The sequence below is a fragment of the Accipiter gentilis genome, chromosome 2 (genome assembly GCF_929443795.1).
Source record: "Accipiter gentilis chromosome 2, bAccGen1.1, whole genome shotgun sequence".
Taxonomy (NCBI): Eukaryota; Metazoa; Chordata; class Aves; order Accipitriformes; family Accipitridae; genus Astur; species Astur gentilis.
The window spans coordinates 20,595,005-20,615,299 of record NC_064881.1 but is presented as its reverse complement, the minus strand read 5'-3'; the positions used below and the strand labels follow the sequence as shown (position 1 = coordinate 20,615,299).

The following is a 20,295-nucleotide window of genomic DNA, read 5'->3' as shown; positions in this document are numbered from 1 at the left end:
ACTCTGAATAGTCTACAACTGACAAGATGGCATGGTCTATAGCTCAGATGCTTCTGCTATCCAAAACAGTATACCCACACAGTAAAACTGCTGTTTCAAACTTATATTTGAGCCTCTATGTACAGCAGGAACTTCCAGCCCCTGGAAGCACCTATTTCACAGTAAGAGAAGAAAACATTTAGCTCTACATACTTCAGCCTTACAGTCTCAGTAGGTTTGTATACTTTATCTAGTGCCTTCCTGTTTCAGCTTTGGAAAACAACTTGCATATCATCTGCGTATCATGATTATTTATGCTACTTCTGCTGCATTTCTTAGAGTTCACAAAGATCTACAATCTAAAACATTCCCTTTCATGAAGCCAGCAGTCAGGATATGATGCTGATCTTTTAGACTGGGTTGCAATACCACCATGACTGAATTCAAAGCGCATTAGGGGTTTTTTTAATTTAGATCAGAGGTGTGCTTTTGAAATGAAAGTCCCGATCACTCGCACTTACTGTGTATCACAGACCACTCTTGCAGTACAAACTGGATCCCTTCCAGACAAAATGCCAGGAGGTCTGCTCTAGGAGCGCATCTAACACTTGTTCATGGGTATTCAGTCCACACAGATTAGACCTAGTTCAAAATAAAAACCCCTGAAATGCAGACAGCATGAATGTCAGGTGCTCAGCACCAATTCTTTTGCTCTACAAATCTGCTCTTACTGCACCACGCCACTTGCCAACAGAGTCATTGCCTTCATCAGTATCCTGTTAAAACCTAGTACACCGTCAAAGACATTCACATAGATACGGGACTATCAGCATTTCACAAATGTTCCACATACGCTAGACTAGCTGAAGCTAAAACCCTGGTGGCAGATTAAACTGAATGGTAGTAGCAGTTACTGACTAGCTGCCGAGTCGTCTTCTACTCCGGAAGGTTACGAGTTTTGCAGCAGGGATGTTGCATGCAATACGGATCTTCTGAATGCTTCTGGTTTACAACATATCACGTTAAAATAAACCACAACTAACATGAGTTTAACTTTACAGACTGGACTACAAGTTGTGGTATTTAACCTCTGTCAACATGGGGTTCAGGTAGTGTGCAGACTGAAACCACTGTTCGGCTTATGGAAGAGCTGATGTTTCAGTGAGGATACCGCAGCTTAAATTACAATTCATCAACAGCCAAACTAATCACATAGGGTGGGATTATCCTCCTCTGAATTTAAACAGCCTCAAAGCAGATACCTACATCTGAGCTAATTATCTAAATTACCTTTGCAGTTACATGGACAAATAAGCATCTATAGAGGGAGAGAATTTTAGCTACCCACCTTTAATTGAGATAAACTATGTGTTGGAAATTCTTATTTTCCTCTACTAATTATAAAGGACACTGGCTCAAATGCAGGCATCTGCAGCACAGGCATCAAAAGCTTGGTGAGATGAATCTCACCATTTGTGCTCTGTGAGTGTTAAATCAAATAAGTACATTCTCACCCAAGGCAGACCAGCATAAGTGAGTCCACCAATTATACCAACTGGTATTGCAACAGAACTGGCAAGCTCAGTAGCTCAAAAAATATTTTCCAGTAAAATAAAAAAGAGGACAGTGATACCATTTTAATTGGAGAGACTTTCATATATGTAGGAAGGCAGAAAAAAATCATATGGAATGGGACTATATGGATAAAAAAAAGAGCTAAAATTTAAGCTCAGTAAAGATGGAAAAGTAAGTACAGTGGGCACCACTGAAAGTAAACATTTACCATGGCATAGTATAAATACCTCATTGCTGTATACATTCTAAATATAGGGAGAGAGTGGTAAAGTAAATACCACAGTACAGTATGTGTATTTATTTACTTTTTAGTAGAATCCACTGTATTCTTTAAGACTAATGACACTGAGAAGGAAAAAAAAAGGAAAGATGAAACATAGAATGAGAAATGCCATAGGCAAATAAGCCAGAAATACAGTTAAGAACTAGAAATCAGCTGCATGCCATCAGCACAGAATGACAGAAAGGTACAGCTGAAAATAACTTCAAGAGACTGATCTTGACTGTAGTCTATCTAGCCTCTTCCACTGAGCCAGAATCAAATATATGTGTATTATCTACATTTTTAAAATTAAAACTAATAACAGTAGTTTCAGAATAATATTTACTGTAATTTTCTTCTGGAGTTTTATGATTGTAAGAGTGAAGAGGATTTCCTTGGTATGCAACTTAAACCTCCTGCCCTGCAATGCTAGCTGATGTTTTATTGCCAAGAAAAAAGAAATCTCTCTTTCCTGTAACAACCTTTATTTACTTCCCAGATTAAAAAAATTCAGCTGCTTCACTCCTTCAATCTTCCTCATAAATCACATATTCTGTGTTTATAATCAATCCCATTAATCTCTTTCATTCTCTCTAGAATGGCTAGACCATTCTTAAAAAATGAGCAAAAGTGGACATTGCATTTCAAACATGGTCTCACCAGTTTCACACAGAGAAGTCTCCTTTCAAAGATTGCTGCCTCATATTATCTTTTAACTTAGTGCAACTCCTGCATCATTTTATTGCAGTGTTACCTCTACGTTTTATTCCTTGTATTTTACCTGTTTGATTTCTTCCTTATTCCATACCTTGCAGTTAAATTTCATCATGTTGACTGAGGCCATTACTTTTGTCAAGTTCTTCTCATTTTGATCGTGTTCTCTAAAACAACACCAACCTGTGCCCATGTTAATGTATTCTGCAGTTTTCAAGTGTATTCTTTGCTCACACAAGTCATAACCTAAGTACTTAACCAAAAAGGGACGGGTTCCAACAGTGTCAACACCTTCAATCTTCTGCCAGGTTAACAGGGAGCTTCTGTCAATTTTCACTCGGAAGAATGTCGGCGTGGACAGCGTCAGAAAGTCTCCAGAGTCAAAAATATGACACCTACGACTTCCTTCTGATATACTATGCTGGTTAATTACTGGGTCATAAAAAAATAAAATAGATTGGTTTGACATTATCTCTTCTTGATGAACTGACACTGGCAGTTTTCATCGGCTTGGCTTTCAGTTATGCTTAGGTGAGCCATTTTCATCTGTACCAAGGCTGCTGAAGGAAGTCCATGGAAACTAATGATAATTAGCACATCTGAAAAGTCAGTAACTTGCACACAACTGAGATGCTTACCTTCAGTCATTTGAGTTTGAAAAAAATTGTGGCCTCCATACTAGTCCAAGGTCCTTTACAGTATACAGCAGAGTGACCACAAAAACCCAGGGGTACTGAAACACCAGACAACTCTCCTTGAAAATACAAAATGAACCATACTAACTAGTACTGATATACCCTTTAAGAACAAAGAGATAGGACAGCTAGAATTGCTAAACTTCCTACTACTAAGAAAGTTAGGCATTCATTTTCCATTGGAGAACTACTACCTCTCTAGAAATGAATGGCAAGGACCTTACATGCTACCATGCTGTGGACTGGCGTTTACAGAGCTTTAAACTGGGCAGAGATCCCTGAATAGACCTTGAGGTTTCAGCTACTCTTTTGGAAAACAGTAAAAAGCAGGGAAACTGTGGCTTTTGCCTGGAAACAGGAAAGAGGTATGAGGCCAAAAATATTGTTCCCGAACACTGAAAAAATTGCACCAATATTTAGAAGTATCTCCCTATTACAGTTTCATGTGTTTGAGCTTTTTGTGTTCAAAAAGTAAAACCAGGAATAGGAACCAGCAGACATGACTAATCACATTTAATTCTGTGTGTACTCTATGCACGTTAAAAAAACCTTGCTGGAATATTCAGCTTTCCAAGGGTGTTCTGAAACGGTACATTTACTTTGCTACCTTTCAAAAGCATAAAGACTTTCTATTAGAACATGACTAAAAATCATCTATTCACTTCTATATTCTGACACGAACGGAAGAGAAGCAACAGTGTAAAAGCTGATCCTGATTTCTGCATTTTATCCATTGTCAAAGTATGAATTACACACATTCATTACAAATAGTATTCATAAATATTTATAGCTAATCACAAATTGACCAAAGCACAGGTCCTTACCTCAAATCCTAGTAGTGATTACCACGATAAACTAGGTATAACTGATTGCTTTCATACAGCAGTTTTAGAGATGCTACAGAATTTCCTGGACTTTGAACAGGAATTAGCCGCAGTATCTCAAATATGTATCACAGTGAATGCTCTTAGAAGGTGACCACTGTTATTTGACGTAAGAGAATTGAACTTACTGCCAGACAGCACCCATTGATCATATGTGACTTGACACTACTGTGAGAAATATGCTAAAATAAAGTCTAAAAAAAGAGAGTTGGAAAATGTATTGAAGGAGTTCCTTACCATTTGGAGATCCAACAGGGAATTCAGGACAAATATATTGTGATATATACCAGGCAGCCAAAATTCTGGATTTAATGAGTGAAATAGCCTCATTTTAAGAACCTGTTATCTTTCTTCATAATAAAGTAAAAATTGTCCTTCTCTATATGGACAGAAGATGGTTGCCTTAATGAATCACACTTTTTAAACTATCATAGTCACTCTACTGATGCCAAATATAAGGCTGAGGACCATATTTATAGGTAACAGGATGAATTCATATCCAGCATTTCAATGAAATTATGTTAAGCAATAAATACTTTTTTTCTCAATTAAAAAAATCTTAAGTTAAAGAAGATTCCCAGGCAGATATCATGAAGATGACAAGCTACATGGAGTTACTTTTATAAATCTCATTGATTCTTTCTGTGTTCAGTTCGTATTTTGTATTTAAGCTCTGATTCTGCTACTACTGAAATCTTTTTGACATGGGGGATGAAGAAGTTCTCTGACAGCAAAAATAAAAGATGAACAGTGTCTGCCCTGTGTTGTTAATTATTTTATTTTGGGAAGGCTCCCTTAAACTTTGAGACAGTGAGCCTTTCTGCTACTTTCCACTTTCAGTTTCTTTACTTGGAGTTGCTTAGTTGTTGTTGGCATTACATCAATAAAAGTCATACCGTGGACTTATCCACTTTCTTTCTTGGCCACTTCACATTGCACAATTCTTTGCTAAAACTGCCAGAGAGAATAAGAGGATAAGTCAACGTCACTGTGTTCTTTGATGCACTGTCAGTAGCCTTTGAGCACAGGCAAAGGAGCTGAAGCACTTCCACCAACCTTTGAAGTGGAGCAGAAAAGTGGAAAACCAGAGGGAAAGCAGGCAGGTTCACTCTGAAAAGAGCTGCTCTGTTCTTGGCACCCAAAGTGCTCTCCAGCCACTTAAGGGATTCCACAAACCAAAGTCCTCTGCTCAAAAGGAATGGCAATTGTTTTTAACCAAGCATCCCTGAAGAGTTTTGGCAAAACAGACAAGATAGATACACTAAACAGAGGCATGAAAAAGTTTTGTCAGAAAGGCCTAGGAAATTTAACAGGGCACTTCTATTCAGCACAGAAAAATTCACCAAAATGTCTAAGTCCACTACAAGGCCTTCCTTTATGTTTCCTAATGCTGTTTCAATTCTCCCAAGTATACTACAGGCAAAATATCTCAGCTGGGAGCTGACAGATAGACATAGAGACAGAAAAACTGCTACATCCAGACTTATGCAGATCATAGGATCTAAAAGCATCACAAAATAGCCAAAAAATTGTTTAAATCCCTATTCAGTCACTATGATGACATGAACAACATTTTACTATTATCCATGCAAGAGCTCTATCCGCTAGTGGGTTCATATGATCCAAAGTCCAATGATTTGTATTTAAATACAGCAGGAATTTGCCTGAGGAAAAAATAAGAAAAATCTAAAAAATGAGAAATATTTACAGTCATTCTTAATTTTTTTCTTCTTGGAAGTCTTCATGATGTTACTGGAAGGGAAAGGCAAACCTTCAAGCCTCCCAAAATATAAGACCCCACCTAAGTCACCAGTCAGTCATGGTTTTGAAAGGAATTATATGGTATCAGCACTTTCAACACTTCACTATCAAGGTTTTCAGACTAAGATCTTCAGAGGTATTATACCAACACAAAGTAAGAATAAATATATTTCTTTTTTTTTTTCCCCATGAACAAAATATGGATCCAACACTGCTGCCAGATACACATCCATAATTGTCCCTAAGAACCATGCAGCTATACCGAATAAATTATTCTAACCAGAACTTTCTAAAAAGTACCTCTAGAAAATTGTATTTTCCTTACCAGGTCTGCAAAATAAAATTTTATAGAAGCAAGCGGTGGGCTTTGCAATGACAATCCTAGCATTTATTGGCAGGATCTGGCCAAAAGAAGACTAAAAATAATTAAATAAGTAAAGACTTTCTTGCCCTAGAGGATACTGATGTTCTCCAATTACAGTAATCACAAAATGCAGTGTGTGGCTAGGTGCCAAGAAATACCAGGTTGAAATGCACTGCTATCTATCAAGCTGGGAACCTAGACACTTTCCAGTACAGCAAAGGCACATACATGGAAAGAGGATCTTGCATGAACTATTTGACTTACTCATTTGTTTGGGAAAATATGTATGAAATCAAGGAATGAATACTAAAAGAACTGTTTAAAGTAGAATGCATTATAAATTCATCAATCAAAATTGGTTTTGTAAATTTTATTCTTGGTGGGTCCTTTTATTTTGCAGAGTACAACTGTTTGGAATATAAAGGAACTAACAAATTCCACTATCCAAATAATAATGACTATTTTTAAAGTGTTGACCATGATAATAATGAAAAAACCTCAGTTGTCATTAATATGTTCAGATTTATTAAGGCGCAATGTTGCCAATGCAATTATCGGGGGGGGGGGGGTTGCAAATTCAGTCCATGACAAACAAATAATGCTTACCAAAAACAGATCAAGAGGCTAGGAAGCTGTGGGGTTATGGTGTCTAAAACAAGTCTTTCAGTTTTATTAACACTTTACAATCTAGTAAGAATTTATTAATAATGCAATAAAACCCTTTCTAACTGAATAACACTAAATAAGGCCTTCCACATGAATGTACGACAAACCAATGTACCAATTTCCAGATTTGGTCACGGTCTCTTGTATGATACTTACTTAAGGGTGGGATTGATGGCAGTAGGGTGCATAAGGTTGTCTAAAGTCAATTCACCAAATAACGATTTTAATCACAAAAAGAATGTATTGCCTTATATATTCTGAGATTATTACATACATTGACAAGTATATGACAAAGCACAATGGTTCCCATTTTTGTCTTAAAGGTAGAGCAGCAGAGCCTCAACTGCACACTGCTTTGGCCAAACTGCCTGCAGATTTCAGTACTAGCTCAGATCTCTCTTCCATATGGATGTACCCCAAGTGTGTACATGGTGTGAAGGCCACACTGATGTCAATGGTCGAGGGTGCAAAATTTGAAAGCATGATATTTTACACAACACTTCGATAAGTGTTGTTCGGATGCTTTGGAAGGGCAGCAGGGAATTGTTATCCCTCTTTGCTCTCTTTCTAGCGCTGTTAAATTCTTGTGCGCACCAAAAAGAAAATGTTCCTTACTCCTTTCTTTACTAGGAAACAATTGTGCACAGCATATGGCAGGATAAACATATACACAGCATGCATCTGCCATACATTTTCATAACAAACTGCTCATGATAACCTCAAGAAAGATTTATTTTTTTTCTACTGAAGTCATAATGTTGACAATTCAAAAACTCTCTCAGCATTGAAGGAAGAGGTCTAGGAAGGAATGATCTAACATGCAGTCATAAGGTCATATAAGGCCACTGCAGAGGAGTGAACTGAATTTGTTGGACTGCTGTTCCCTACAGAGGAACTTACGCAGGTTCGCACACCAGACTCCTTCTATACAGAGAAAGAGAGAGAAGACAAGTCAGAGGATCCATATCAGACTTAAGAAACATTGGATAAAGCTGAAAATATTAATAGCATCAAATTGCCAGGACTAGACAATATGCTTCAAGAATCTGGAAGAACTTGACCATGAAACTTCTCAATTCCTGTGTGGTAAACAACTTCTCCTAAAATAATGGCCTCATTACCACAGTAACAAAAAACAGCACGTAGGTGTTAATATTTTAAAAAGCTTCCAATAGATCCTGAGATACTGCAGACTACAAACTGACTTCCATTGGGATGATTTCATAGGACAAGTTAAAAAACATATTAAATATATGGATAATATGAGTTCCTCCCAAATATATTAGACTTTGAAGGTGTCAAGAACATGTGGAAAAGGATTAAATGCAGTTAAGCTTTGTAGAAAGTTCCTATTTTTAAAAAAAAAAAAATCAATAAATGAATAAAATGAAGCTATCATGACATAAAGAAAAAAGTGATAAAAGACAGAAAACAGATTTAAGAATACAAAATCATTTTTCAAATTCCCGGCAAGATGTGTCCATGGTCCTCTGCTATATACTTTCTTCACAATAGCCCAGGAAAAGGGAATGCAAGATGGTATTAACTACTTAAGATAGTTAAAAACAAGATAGGAAAATAAAAGATAGAGATAGGAGACCCACTAAGTGATTGGAAGACAAAATGATAGATAGCATTCAATGTGAACACATGCAAAATAATGAGGAGATCACCGGAGATTACAGCCATCTTTACATACATTGTAGTGTAGTAAATGACCTCTTAGCACACTGGAAAGATCTTGGAGTGACTGTAAATAGCTCTATGAAAATGTCAGCTTTGGTTTAGCCACAGTCAAAAAGTAAAAGAATGTTAGAAATTATTAAGAAGCCAAAAAAAGAAAGAAAACCCAACTATATCAATTTGCAGTATGCCATAACTATCAACAGTTTGGCTTGTTCCCTTTGAATTAACAGGAAAACAGTAGAACCATAGCAGATTGAGAAGGAAAACAAAATGGAATAGCTTTTCAGATAGAACAGGTTTCAAGTAAGAGCAGTAAGTACTCTTCAGCTGAAAAAAAATGTGATCATTGAGGAAATTATTGTTTCTTACAATAACGAAAAACAAGGCATCAAAAAAAAAAAGAACATGTTTAAAGCAAAAAAAGTACTTTTTCACACAGTGCATAATTAAATTTATAGAGCTCTGCAATTTGATGCCATGGATTCAAAGAATACAAACGGACTCAAAAGCATCCAGATTCATAAAACAAAATTCCATCTAAGACTATTGGACACAAAAAGTATAACAGCAGATTTAGGAAGTCCCTAAGCTGCTGTTTGCTGGAAGTTGGAGGGTCTTATTGCAGAGATTTCTCTGTTCACATACTCTATTCTTATCCTCTTACCCTAGGAATCTATTATTGCTCACCACCAGAGCCACAGTACTTCAGAAGATGAACTTTTCATCTGGCGAGTTCAGCCAGAAAGCCACGAGAACGTTCTGTTCATTAGACATATCTACGGTGAAACTTTCTGCAGCTAGTGACTTTAGGTCTCTGAACTGTGATAGCCCAGTACCCTTTTTCTTTTTCAGGGCATAAGGGGAGAGTGTACAGCTGTACAGAAAATGAGTAATTCAACCTTTTTGTTTTCTTTTTTTTTTTTTTAAATAGAACCAAGACCTTCTATGCTGGAGACCATCCTCAAAAGCTTTTCTCCTTGCACGACTTAAACCAAAAAGTGGCATTAGCCCTGCAGTTCTCTCAAAGGTAAGGCTGGACTTTGCAAGTAAGGCATATAACCAATAGCTCCTACCCAAAGTGTGGGTCTTCATCCCTCCCATTCGTTAGCTATGCATTCCCACCCTCTTTTATCAGCACTGGTACTCATCTGATTCAGCCATGTAGGGAGCCGGTTTCATGACTCAGACTGGAAAAAAAGCTAAAAAAATAAATTAAAAAAAAATAAAATATGATTCTTTAAGTCCTTGCATCAGTCTCATCATCAACTTAGAAACGTGCCAGGGGCAGGAGCAGGACAGAGGCATTTCAGCCAGAGCCCCCTGTTAGCTTAGCTTCGTTGTTACACTCTTAACAGTGCAAAGAGAGCATGCAGGCCCCAGATACCTTCTCCCAGCCCCAAGCCCTTAGAGATCTTAAACTTTTCAACTATACAACAGCCTACCAGAGAGACAGTTGTACCAGTGAGGCACCAGTAAGACACAAAACTTCACTTCCATAGGCAGAGCTAGCTCTATTTACAAGGAAAAGGTTTTACTAGTACAAGGGGCAGCTTACAGTGACATGACTGTGCCCACAGCGGGAGATTTTTTTTGCCAGCATGTCTATACTAATAAAGCACCCCCAAAGTGGACAAAAGTATTCCAGCTGTACTTATCTAGCTCTCTAAACATCAGGCAAACATCTAGAGGGATTGTTTCCCTATGCTAGAGCACTGGAACGCACCTTTGGTAAGACCCAATGTATAACATTGCAAGGGGTTTTTTTAGTGGTATGGGTCTGTCTGCTGAAACTTTTTTTTTTTTTTAAAAATTTATTCTCATCCTTTATTTTACAAAAAAAAGCCAAGTACAGTTTTAATTTGACCAATTTAGGTGTTTGAACTTTCTGTCATCCACAAAACTGACCCAGAGGTGACAGACCCTTGGAAAAGCAGATCTAAGTGTGCTTATTTCTTTATCTGGAAAAGTGGGACTTGTCCATCCTGTTATTAATATGCATCTAGAAAAATAAAGTGACTATTAAATGTCAAAACAGGCATTTGTTTTAATTATGCACAAAAAGCTAGCAGTAATAGTTTATACAGCTGTATCTGTCAAAAGCTATGAAATGATAGAATGGAGTTTGCTTCTGTAATTTATTTCTTACGTCTATGCACTATGATAATGACCAGATATTAGTTTTTCCAAAGGAATCTCTTTGCACAAGACAAATCATGCTTCCTTAATGGACTATCATTTATTGTTCCTCCTTTGCTGTTCAATCTGTGGCTCCACACCACATTTACAATTTTGTACTCAAATTTCACTCTTATTAAACAATAAAACAGCCCTGATTCCTTTATGACACCTCGTGTAGTAAAGAAGGTGGACAATCACACAATCACAAACTGTGTCATAAAAATATATGTGCAATCAGAAATCCCGTCATTTCCTCCTTCTGTTCAAGCAGTGGAGTGCTCCTGCTGACTCCTAAACCATCCTCTTGCAGTTCTCAATGCTGACTCCTGCCTGCTTCCTCCAGGTACAATCTCCCTTCCCACTCACTCCAAGGCTTAGTCTTTTTAAGTAGCCTCTTAGCAAATTTCTGTGTTCTTACCCATCCCTCCATAAACTCCTGCTCCCAGTTTTTTTCTGCCCAGAGAGTCAGTTCTTCCCCTAGCCACATCTATTCATCAAGTGCTCTTTACCTCCATACCACTGATTTCTCAACATCTTCTTGACCAGACTCTCAGCCTCTCTCCATGCCCTTCTTATGGGTCCCTGTCCCTGAACATGCTTCCATCCCTTTGACCAGATCCTTTACACAGACCCTTTGCATTCACAAATCCCAAACTCTTGCCCATCCCAATCCCTGATTCCCTTGGATATTATGCCAAAATTGAATCCCAATCTCCTGAAAGCTGCTGTCATGTTCTGAATAATGGGACGTAAGAATATCTCCTCAACATTAAAATTGGGTAATCTCTTTTCCATGCTACTTGTACTCTGGGTCAGAGGTCATAGGGGAGCACAAAAACAACACCAACAACAAAACCCAAAAACTTGTTCCAGATGTAGACCTAACACAAAGTCTAGGCCAAAGTGTGTGCAGTGCAGGAGGAACCTTTGAAGAATACAGCTGTCAAAAATCTTAACGCCAATGAGTACATCGAAATTGTTCTTTTCGAGATATGTAACACAGGCAAATGTAGAATGGCATTACGAATGGAAAAAGGCACATAACTAAAGAGTCAAAGCTACCCTTTTGTAGAATCTTGGGAAGAAGTTTTGTGGTATTTTAACATGGGAAAGCAATACAGTCTTCCTATTCTCATTTTACAAAAAGGCTGGACAGCTTTTCCTTAAGTTTTCCAGAAATAAATCAATCTGAGTTACTGGGAACAAAAAGGTACTCTGTATTATAACAAGGTCTGAAAAAGTCACAACAGAAAACAAAGTTTAAGGATATGTGCAGACAATTGTAACTGAAAAGGTTAAAGGGGTTTCAGATATTATCATCCCTTTGTCTGGAGATGAAATGTGGTAACTAGTTCTCTGATGGCCCTTAGTCTAATATAGTAACACTCATACAGGTAAACTTAAGTTAAACTACCTTTATTGATGGTTTAAGCAAGCGTGGTTTCTCCAGGACGCATATATGCTCAGTTCAATCAGATCTCCAAGCTGAGAGACATCACTCCAAGCTGGGAAAGATATCTTTATCTTGAAATGTGTTAATATGATCCTCTGTCATAACCTTACAAGGGAAAGTGTCAGGAAACCTGTGTAATATTTGGTATAAACAACCCAACTGTAGTAATGCTATTTCTCTTGTGCCTGGGCAGATAAACAAATAATACACAGTGTGGACACAGGAAAGGGATTTGAGCTTTCCTGCAGCAACAAGAATACAGAAGAAAAACTGCCCATTCTTTTCAGACCTCTGGACTTCTTAAAAGCCCTAATGACCTGATTTGATCTAATTAGCAAGGAGGGAGAGAGTTAGCCTTGAACTATGGCATAAAATCAAAGTTCAAAAACATGGGAGATTTAAGTCTACTAATAACAAACCAAATACAGAGGCTTCTTAAAGGCAAAACACAAACAGAAATTATGTATTACATTATTAATCTGTTAAACACAGGAACATACAGGACTTCAGTCCAGTAACACATGCCAACTTAAATACAAGACTTTCTTGTTATAGAAGCCTCATTTTGCCCAGAAATTCCGTCCAACCTAGAAGCGTGGGAGAGAATCCATGTTATTTTGAAACTTCATAGTTCAGTACTCTTCTTAGATGGTAAATTCTTAGGCAACAATCAACTATTTTGAGTAATGCAATTTTGGAAATTGGTCCCTAACACTGAGGAACTGCCACTCAAATTCAGGAGAGCTATGAGGGATTAAACCCATTAATATCTATAGAACATGGCATTTGATCCACAAACAGGCATTTTTATCTCACAGTTCGCCCCTGTACAGAAAAAAAAAAAAAGACAAACGAGTAACAAGTGCTTTAAATGAGAAAACAAGCTAAGACTGGAAGTGTGCTGTTTTATAAAGTGACAGTAACTATTCTAAGAACATTTCTTTCTGCACGTCGCTATCAGTTTTTCCTTACCATATATTCCATATTGGAAGCTGGTGGATACACCTGACCCCGTAATTTATTATGAAGATCCAAGATACTCTGCATGTCACTGTCTGTGATAGCCCTTTTCCCTCTCTGCTTGGCGATCCACCACTCACCATCTTCATCCATGTACTTTTCCAAAAGTTCCTCTAAGAGCGTGGCATTGGGAAGAACCATTGCAGAAACTGCTTGAGCTATGAATAGCAAGGTAGTTACTCTGAGCCATTCCTGTACTACATACTTCATGATGAACGATCTCAAAATGCTCAGGAGTTAGCTCCAAGACAAAGTCTTTCTTCCAGGTCTGTTGGCTGTAAATGCATAAGAGAGAGTAATGTAATTTGGAGGCTGAAGTACCGGCCTGTGTGAACTTACTAAGCAACAAAACCTGTAGTTTGTACGGAGTTTGCCACTGTTGTTTTAGGGGGAGAAACCAGGATGCAACTTTTTTTTTTTTTTTTTTTTTTTGTACTCTACTAAGTATACACCATGGATTTGGGAAGATGGCTTATCTCCAACCTCATGAACTTCAGTTTGTTCAACTGGTTTTATATAGTACACTGTCATGCGCATTTCACTGCCTGCATGTGAGACAGCATGCTTTTCGTATCTACTTAAAAGGAGCCAGACATCAATGAAGATTAGACTGCAGATAACGTCTTCCAGTATTGGAATTTATGCACAAAAAGGAGTTAAAAGGCTTGAATTAGTTGCCAAAATGGGAACTGAAAACCACAACGAAGTCGGTAAGAAATATCCCCTCTTGGTGCATTTCAAACTACGACTTTGACTGAAGCTTTTGTTCTAATAAAACTAAAGGTAGTCAACTCGGACGAGCAAGTGGGGGGCGATGGGGTTATCCTATTCACCAAACAAAGGAAAGCACAGACAGCTCTCAGAAGTAGCACCACTTCCAAGAACACAGTATTCCGACACCGCCTATTACATGACTGAGTGCTTTAGGTAGGAAAGGCACGCTCGCTCCCTCGCCCTGGGTGAAAGAGCGTGAAGCCCGCCACGCCGGACCCGGCCGCTGCGAGGGGAACAAAAAGAGGCGAAGGGGGCAGAACCGGGCTCTCGCCGGCGCGCCGCCGCCGCCGCCCGCCGCCGGCCCCGAGGAGCCGCTCCCCCCCCCCCCCCCCCGCAGCGCCCCGCGGCCGCCGGGGCCTGGATGCCGCCGCCCCCCCGTCCCGTCCCCCGCCGCGGGGAGGATGCTGCGGGGGGCCGCCGGCCGCCCCCCGCCAACGCCCTTACCCCTCCGGCGGCGGCTGCCTCCTCTCTCCGCAGCCAGCTTCGCTCCGCCGCCCACCTCCTCGCCAGGCCCGCGTCGGGGCCGGGGCCGGGGCCGGGGCCGGGGCCGGGGGGGGCGCAGGCACGGCCTCGCCCCGCTCGCTGCGGCGGGCAGCCGCGGTGGGTGCGGACGTGTCCAGCAGCGGAGCCGCGGCGAGGGGCTGCCGATGACCGAGCCGCTGCCGCCGCCGCCGCCGCCTCCCCCGCCGGCCGCCGGATCGCCGCCGCCCCGTGGAGCTCCGCGCTTCTCCTCCTGGCTCCCGCCCCGCCGCGCATTTATCGCGGGCGGCGCTGACGTGCGGCGGACACCCCTCCCCGGCACCCCGCGGGGCGGGACGCGCCGCGCTCCGGGCACCGCGCCCGCCCCCGCCACCGCCACCGGCACCCGCGCCCGCACCGCCGGGCCGCGCCCGGGCGGGCGCGGGAGCGGCCGGAGGCGGCGGAGCCCGCACCGGCTCCCCGGGCCGTGCCCCGAGTCCCGCGGGGCAGCGAGGGCGGTGCGGGACCTCAGCCTCCCGCCAGAAGCTGGCCTCGGTCCTGCAGAAGCTATCGCCCAGAAAAGGTCGGGGGGGGACGGGGCGGGGGGGGACACGGACCGTCCCTTGCCGCCTCCATCCGTTGGTAGCGGGCGAGAGGGTGCTGAGGCAGCCTGCTCCTGCTGAGACACGGCGGAGGGAAAAAGCTGGGTGTTCGCACGTGAGCTCCGCGAAAGTCCGGAACGTGCAAATATGGCTGGAGGTATCGGGACGTGAATTTTACTGTGGGTTCAGACCAGCCGCACGGGACTTCTCTTTGCGAAGCAGAATTCCAAAGCTTCTAACAGCTCATTTCTGTTTCCGGCAAGACTAGGCATCAGATAGGTACTTCTCGTTGCATTTCAATCAAAGTCTTCTAGCCTGAATTTTTTGTGCAAGCTGATGGGGACAATGTTTCATTTATTTAGTGTAATTTGGTACACTGAGCTAAGGGCAGGACTGACCAGCTTCCAGCCTTCACAGGACTGCTGTACCAGCTTGCAAAGGTTTACTGTATTTTCATTTTCAGAAACGAAGAGGCTGAGGTTAAAATTCATCAGAATCCAGCTGGCTTCAGACCGTCTCTATAAATGCTTCCAAATTTCATGGGCCCAAGAGAAACAATGCCGTGCAAGTAACACACTGCTTCTTATTGTACTCTCTCCTTCTCAGTTTTAGTTATAATTTCCCTAAAGACTTGGAAACAAACCTGTCTTGCAGGACGCTACAGGTACTCTGTTACTTACGCACTGTGACATGCAAAAATTGTTATGCTCTATGTTGGTTGATCTTTATGGCTTATTCTTTGCACTGCTGGGAAGTGGACTTCTGCATCCAAGTATTGGCACTAAACTTTTCTCCTAGCAAAACTGTGTGAGGTAAAATACCACTGTGCAGCTAGATACACAGACTAGACGCAAGTTTTTTCAGGGTTTATGCACCAGGATGCCTTAACATCTGTCATTTTTGGTACGGAATAACAAGCCTTACTTACGGTCTGGTCTTCCAAAAGAGTTTGAAGAGAGGGGAGGGAAACCAAAAATTAGAAGAACTTGATACAGTCTACATGTCAAATCTGGATTTTTATAATACTCACATCCCATTTGTCTTGCTAGATAGACTTAAATCCTCTTTATATCTCTGGAGGCCAAGATGTAGACTCTATACCATCGGGACACAGCTTCACCATCATCACCGAATAAAGAATATGTGTCGTATCAAGCCATTTATTCTGTGTTCAGGCACAAGTGCTATTTCATTAGAAAGCATCAGAAAAGGTTTACATTAATGGTTGCATACAAGAAACTGAAAAATTCTAAAGGAATGAACATATTTATGGAGTTCCCATCAATCATTGGAAAGCACAGTAGCTGCCCCTTTCCATCAGCACTGAACATCTGCTGGGCTTCAAATAGAATATAGATCAAACATCACCTTCCATCTTTCATTTTGAGTATTCATCGTACTTTGCAGAAAACACTTGATCGTATTTGGTCTTTGTCAGATTGAAGACCTTAATAGATTGTAAAGCAGGTTTTAGATTGAATAAAATAAATACTAATATAAAAAGAGACAGGCCTAACTTAAATTGCATTTTTTTTGTTTATCAATTAATTTATCATCAAGTGTCTAAACCCCTTATACTCTATGACTGTGCCCTTTGTATTTGGTTTATGGCTGTATGATTTGTGACCACGTAAAACTTGTGACTTTGACAAATGATATTTTGACCTATCCACTAATTTTGTGTATATAATTAAGTCTAATTGCCTGGATATGTTGTCTTAATCAGCTTGCAGGAGACCTTTTTCTCCTTTTTTTGTTATTCTGGATTGGTTTAAACCTCTGACCATAATTTAAAATTGTTATAATAAACAGTTAAGCACCATTACGTCTCCCAAAACTAAAGCTAACTATCCTCCCTTCCCGAAGGCACGTACAGACAGGGCATATGCAGACAGACAGATTCAGTAACTGTCTTCTGAACAGCTGTAGCAGCAGCAACAACAATTACAACAAAAACATCCACTTGAAAGAAATCAGGTAGGGGTCATCAGGTACATGCTGGACAAGCACTGACAATATGGCACTGAGAAAATCGTAGAAAGGAAGATTTTCAGCCTAAACTTTGGCTAAATAGTGATTTAAAGTTTGAGGGAAAAATTATTTTCTGCTGTTTGAGTCCTCCTGAGTTCGAGGAGACACAATTCCCACAGTCATTGTAAATAAACAAGGGCCTGAATGAAAGATATTTTACTTCATCATCAATTTGTTTTCCTAATAGAAATAATACACAGGCCTCCCCAAGCATGGATAATTGGTTTAAGAAAGAGTGACACCACCAAGTAAGACAGAGAGAAAGACACTAATACATATAAACACGTATTTAGCAAATCTGCTAAATTGTAAGAGCTGGGCTTTTAATTGAAAACAGAAGGAAGAAGAAAAATCCAGGCCATCTTTCTGTTGATTTTAAACATCTTTAGTTAATATACCTTCTGGTTTGCTACTGCATTAGCCAGAAAGTACTATTGAAAAGTCTGATCCATTACAGGAGTTTGGTGCCTAACTGCAAGAGGTTTGGTTTTTCTTTTTTTCCAAAAATTAGACCCACAAAAATGGTGTTTAGTTGTTGCCTGGTCCTGTAGGCAACTAAATCGTGGAAACAGTTTTTGCCAGAAAAATCTGTGGTACACCTGAAGTTCAACCCCCTGGAGGTATACATTACTGCATATATCACAAACTGGCTCCAGTGACTCTCAGATCAGGCACCCCTCTGCCTGCCTGTCCTGACAATGTGGCAAATTGCTTCAGACTCCCACAAAAATGGCCAAGCAGAAGATTTTTCAAGAGACATGTCTGTGAGGTGGGATACCAATTTTCAGTCATAGAATCATAGAACAGTTTGGGTTGGAAGGGACATTTAAAGGTCACCTAGTCCACCCTCCCTGCAATAGGAGGGACATCTTCAACTAGATCAGGTTGCTCAGAGCCCCATCTAACCCAGCCTTGAGTGTTTCCAGGGATGGGGCATCTACCACCTCTCTGGGCAACCTGTTCCAGGGTTTCACCACCCTTGTTGTAAACAATTTCTTCCTTCTATCTAGTCTGCATCTACCCTCCTTTAGTTTAAAGCCATTTCCCCTTGTCCTATCACAACAGGGCCTTCCAAAAAGTTTGTTCCCATCTTTCTTATAAGCCCCCTTTAAGTACTGGAAGGCCTCAGTAAGGTCTCCCTGGAGCCTTCTCTTCTCCAGGGTGAACAACCACAACTCTCTCAGCCTGTCCTTATAGGAGAGGTGTTCCACCCCTCTGATCATTTTTGTGGCTCTCCTCTAGACCCGCTCCAACAGGTCCATGTCTTTCCTGTGCTGAGGGCTCCAGAGCTGGATGCAGTACTCCAGGTGGGGTCTCACCAGAGTGGAGTAGAGAGGGGCAGGACCACCTGCCTTGACCTGCTGGTCACGCTTCTTTTGATGCAGCCCAGGATACGGTTGGCTTTCTGGGCTGCAAGCGCACGTTGCCAGCTCTTGTCCAGCTTTTCATCCAACAATACCCCCAAGTCCTCTCTGCAGAGCTGCTCTCAATCCCTTCATCTCCCAGCCTGTATTGATACTGGGGGTTGCCCCAACCCATATGCAGGATCTTGCACTTGGCCTTGTTGAACCTCATGAGGTTCACATGGACCTACTTCTCAAGCTTGTCCATGTCCCTCTGGCTGGCATCCTATCCCTCAGGCGTGTCAACCACACTACTCAGATTGGTGTCATCTCCAAGCTTGCATTCGATCCCACTGTCTATGTCATTGATGAAGATAATAAACAGTACTGGTACCAATATGGACCCTTCAGGGACACCACTCACCACTGATGAGTCACTGTTGTCACAACTTGTCACTGACGTCACCACTCATCACTGATGTCATCACTCATCACTGACATCACTGATTCAAATTTAATCTCTTCCTGATATGTAGCAGGCTCTTGAATGCTCCTTCACTGACACCTAATGTGCCTTCCATGTTGCTGAGCGGTCTGATTTGATTTTGCTTTTGGTGGTTCTTGTTTAATCTGTTCAGTTTTACAATTGAGTATACATAGAGCTAGAAAAGGTAAATATTTTCATCTGCAAGTTGGTGGCTAAAATGGAGGAACTGTGTTCAAAGCCTTGCTTTAAGCTTTTGCCCAAACTGCCTCTGCAGTTTTTTTGTTTTCTGCCTGGTCAGATTTAAGAAACTGTCACAAAAGGTTTCTAGCAAGGAAAACAAATGAAGTAGAGAGATGATGGGTGTTGTTATTTGTGCTATTCTGGGTGTGGTGGGAAACCTTTATCCAAAACAAAAATATTCCAATGTTGCAAGATCTTTTGATAGATGGATTCCTTCAGCTGAAAATGTCTTGGCCACATCCATTGCTGAGGATCTCGTGAACTGCTTTATACTTGAGGAGCACAGCTATGTTGGTAATTCAGAGACAGAACTCAACAAAAAAAGCAATGGGCCATAGCTTTCCTATGGGTGGATTTACCAGAGTAAAAAGTTGCATAAAGATCCCATATTGTCTATCAGAAACCATACACGTGCCTGGACACTTTGCACGTACCAAGTAGCATTTCCAAGCATTTCCTTTTATCAACAGGTATCACTATGCATTCTGTAGTACAGTTTGTGCAACATGCTGTTGATTCAAAAGTTGGTCGTCTTTAGACATTGTAGCATCATAGAGAAAATTTTATATCCATTGCTTTTGCTATTTCACCACCAGAGTTAACAAAAATCATGGTTTCCCATTATCTCTCCGGGAAGCTTGAAAAATACTTAAAAGAACAGGACTTAACAAAGATACCTGTAACACTCCACAGTTCCTGGCCTTTGGAAAAAGGAGCCATACCTATTATCATGTATTATCCATCACTATGATGAAGAGTAAAATTGGCAGAAATGTTTTTCTGCACCATCTTCACCAGCTATTTCACACAAGTGACTGAAAAAGTAATCACAAATGTCTGTAAAAGTAAATAGTCAAATATAAATTGGGTTATAAAGATACATGAAATAGTCATACAGTGAGTTCTAGAACAATTACCTGAACATAATTTTTTACACTTAAGTTACAAATACATGGCATGAAGATTTTACTTTTATGTTACTAGTTTTAAAAGTTTCATTTTAAAATTTGAATACAATGATTGGGTGAGGATAGAACTATAATTTCACTGTCATTGTATTACTTTGAAAAAGTAATTCTCGTGTATTTACAGTGAATGGAAGCAATTATTTCTACTAAGGGG

At 40.6% G+C, this 20,295-nt stretch overlaps 1 protein-coding gene across 3 annotated transcripts in view; it reads right to left on the bottom strand.

Annotated features, from left to right (window-relative positions):
* CRISPLD1 (cysteine rich secretory protein LCCL domain containing 1) overlaps nt 1-14,670 on the bottom strand; it is a 45,660-nt gene extending 30,990 nt beyond the window's left edge. For 2 of the 3 annotated variants that reach the window (XM_049823948.1, XM_049823939.1), the window contains exons 1-2: nt 14,456-14,670; nt 13,190-13,512 (exon numbers count right to left, since the gene is read on the bottom strand). In XM_049823948.1, coding sequence (XP_049679905.1) covers nt 13,190-13,447 — 258 coding nt within the window. In that variant the 5' untranslated portion in view covers nt 13,448-13,512; nt 14,456-14,670. Of the gene's footprint in view, nt 1-13,189; nt 13,513-14,455 lie in introns of those variants that run through there. The other variant, XM_049823953.1, reaches the window with a different exon arrangement.
* Nucleotides 14,671-20,295: the final 5,625 nt, after the last annotated feature.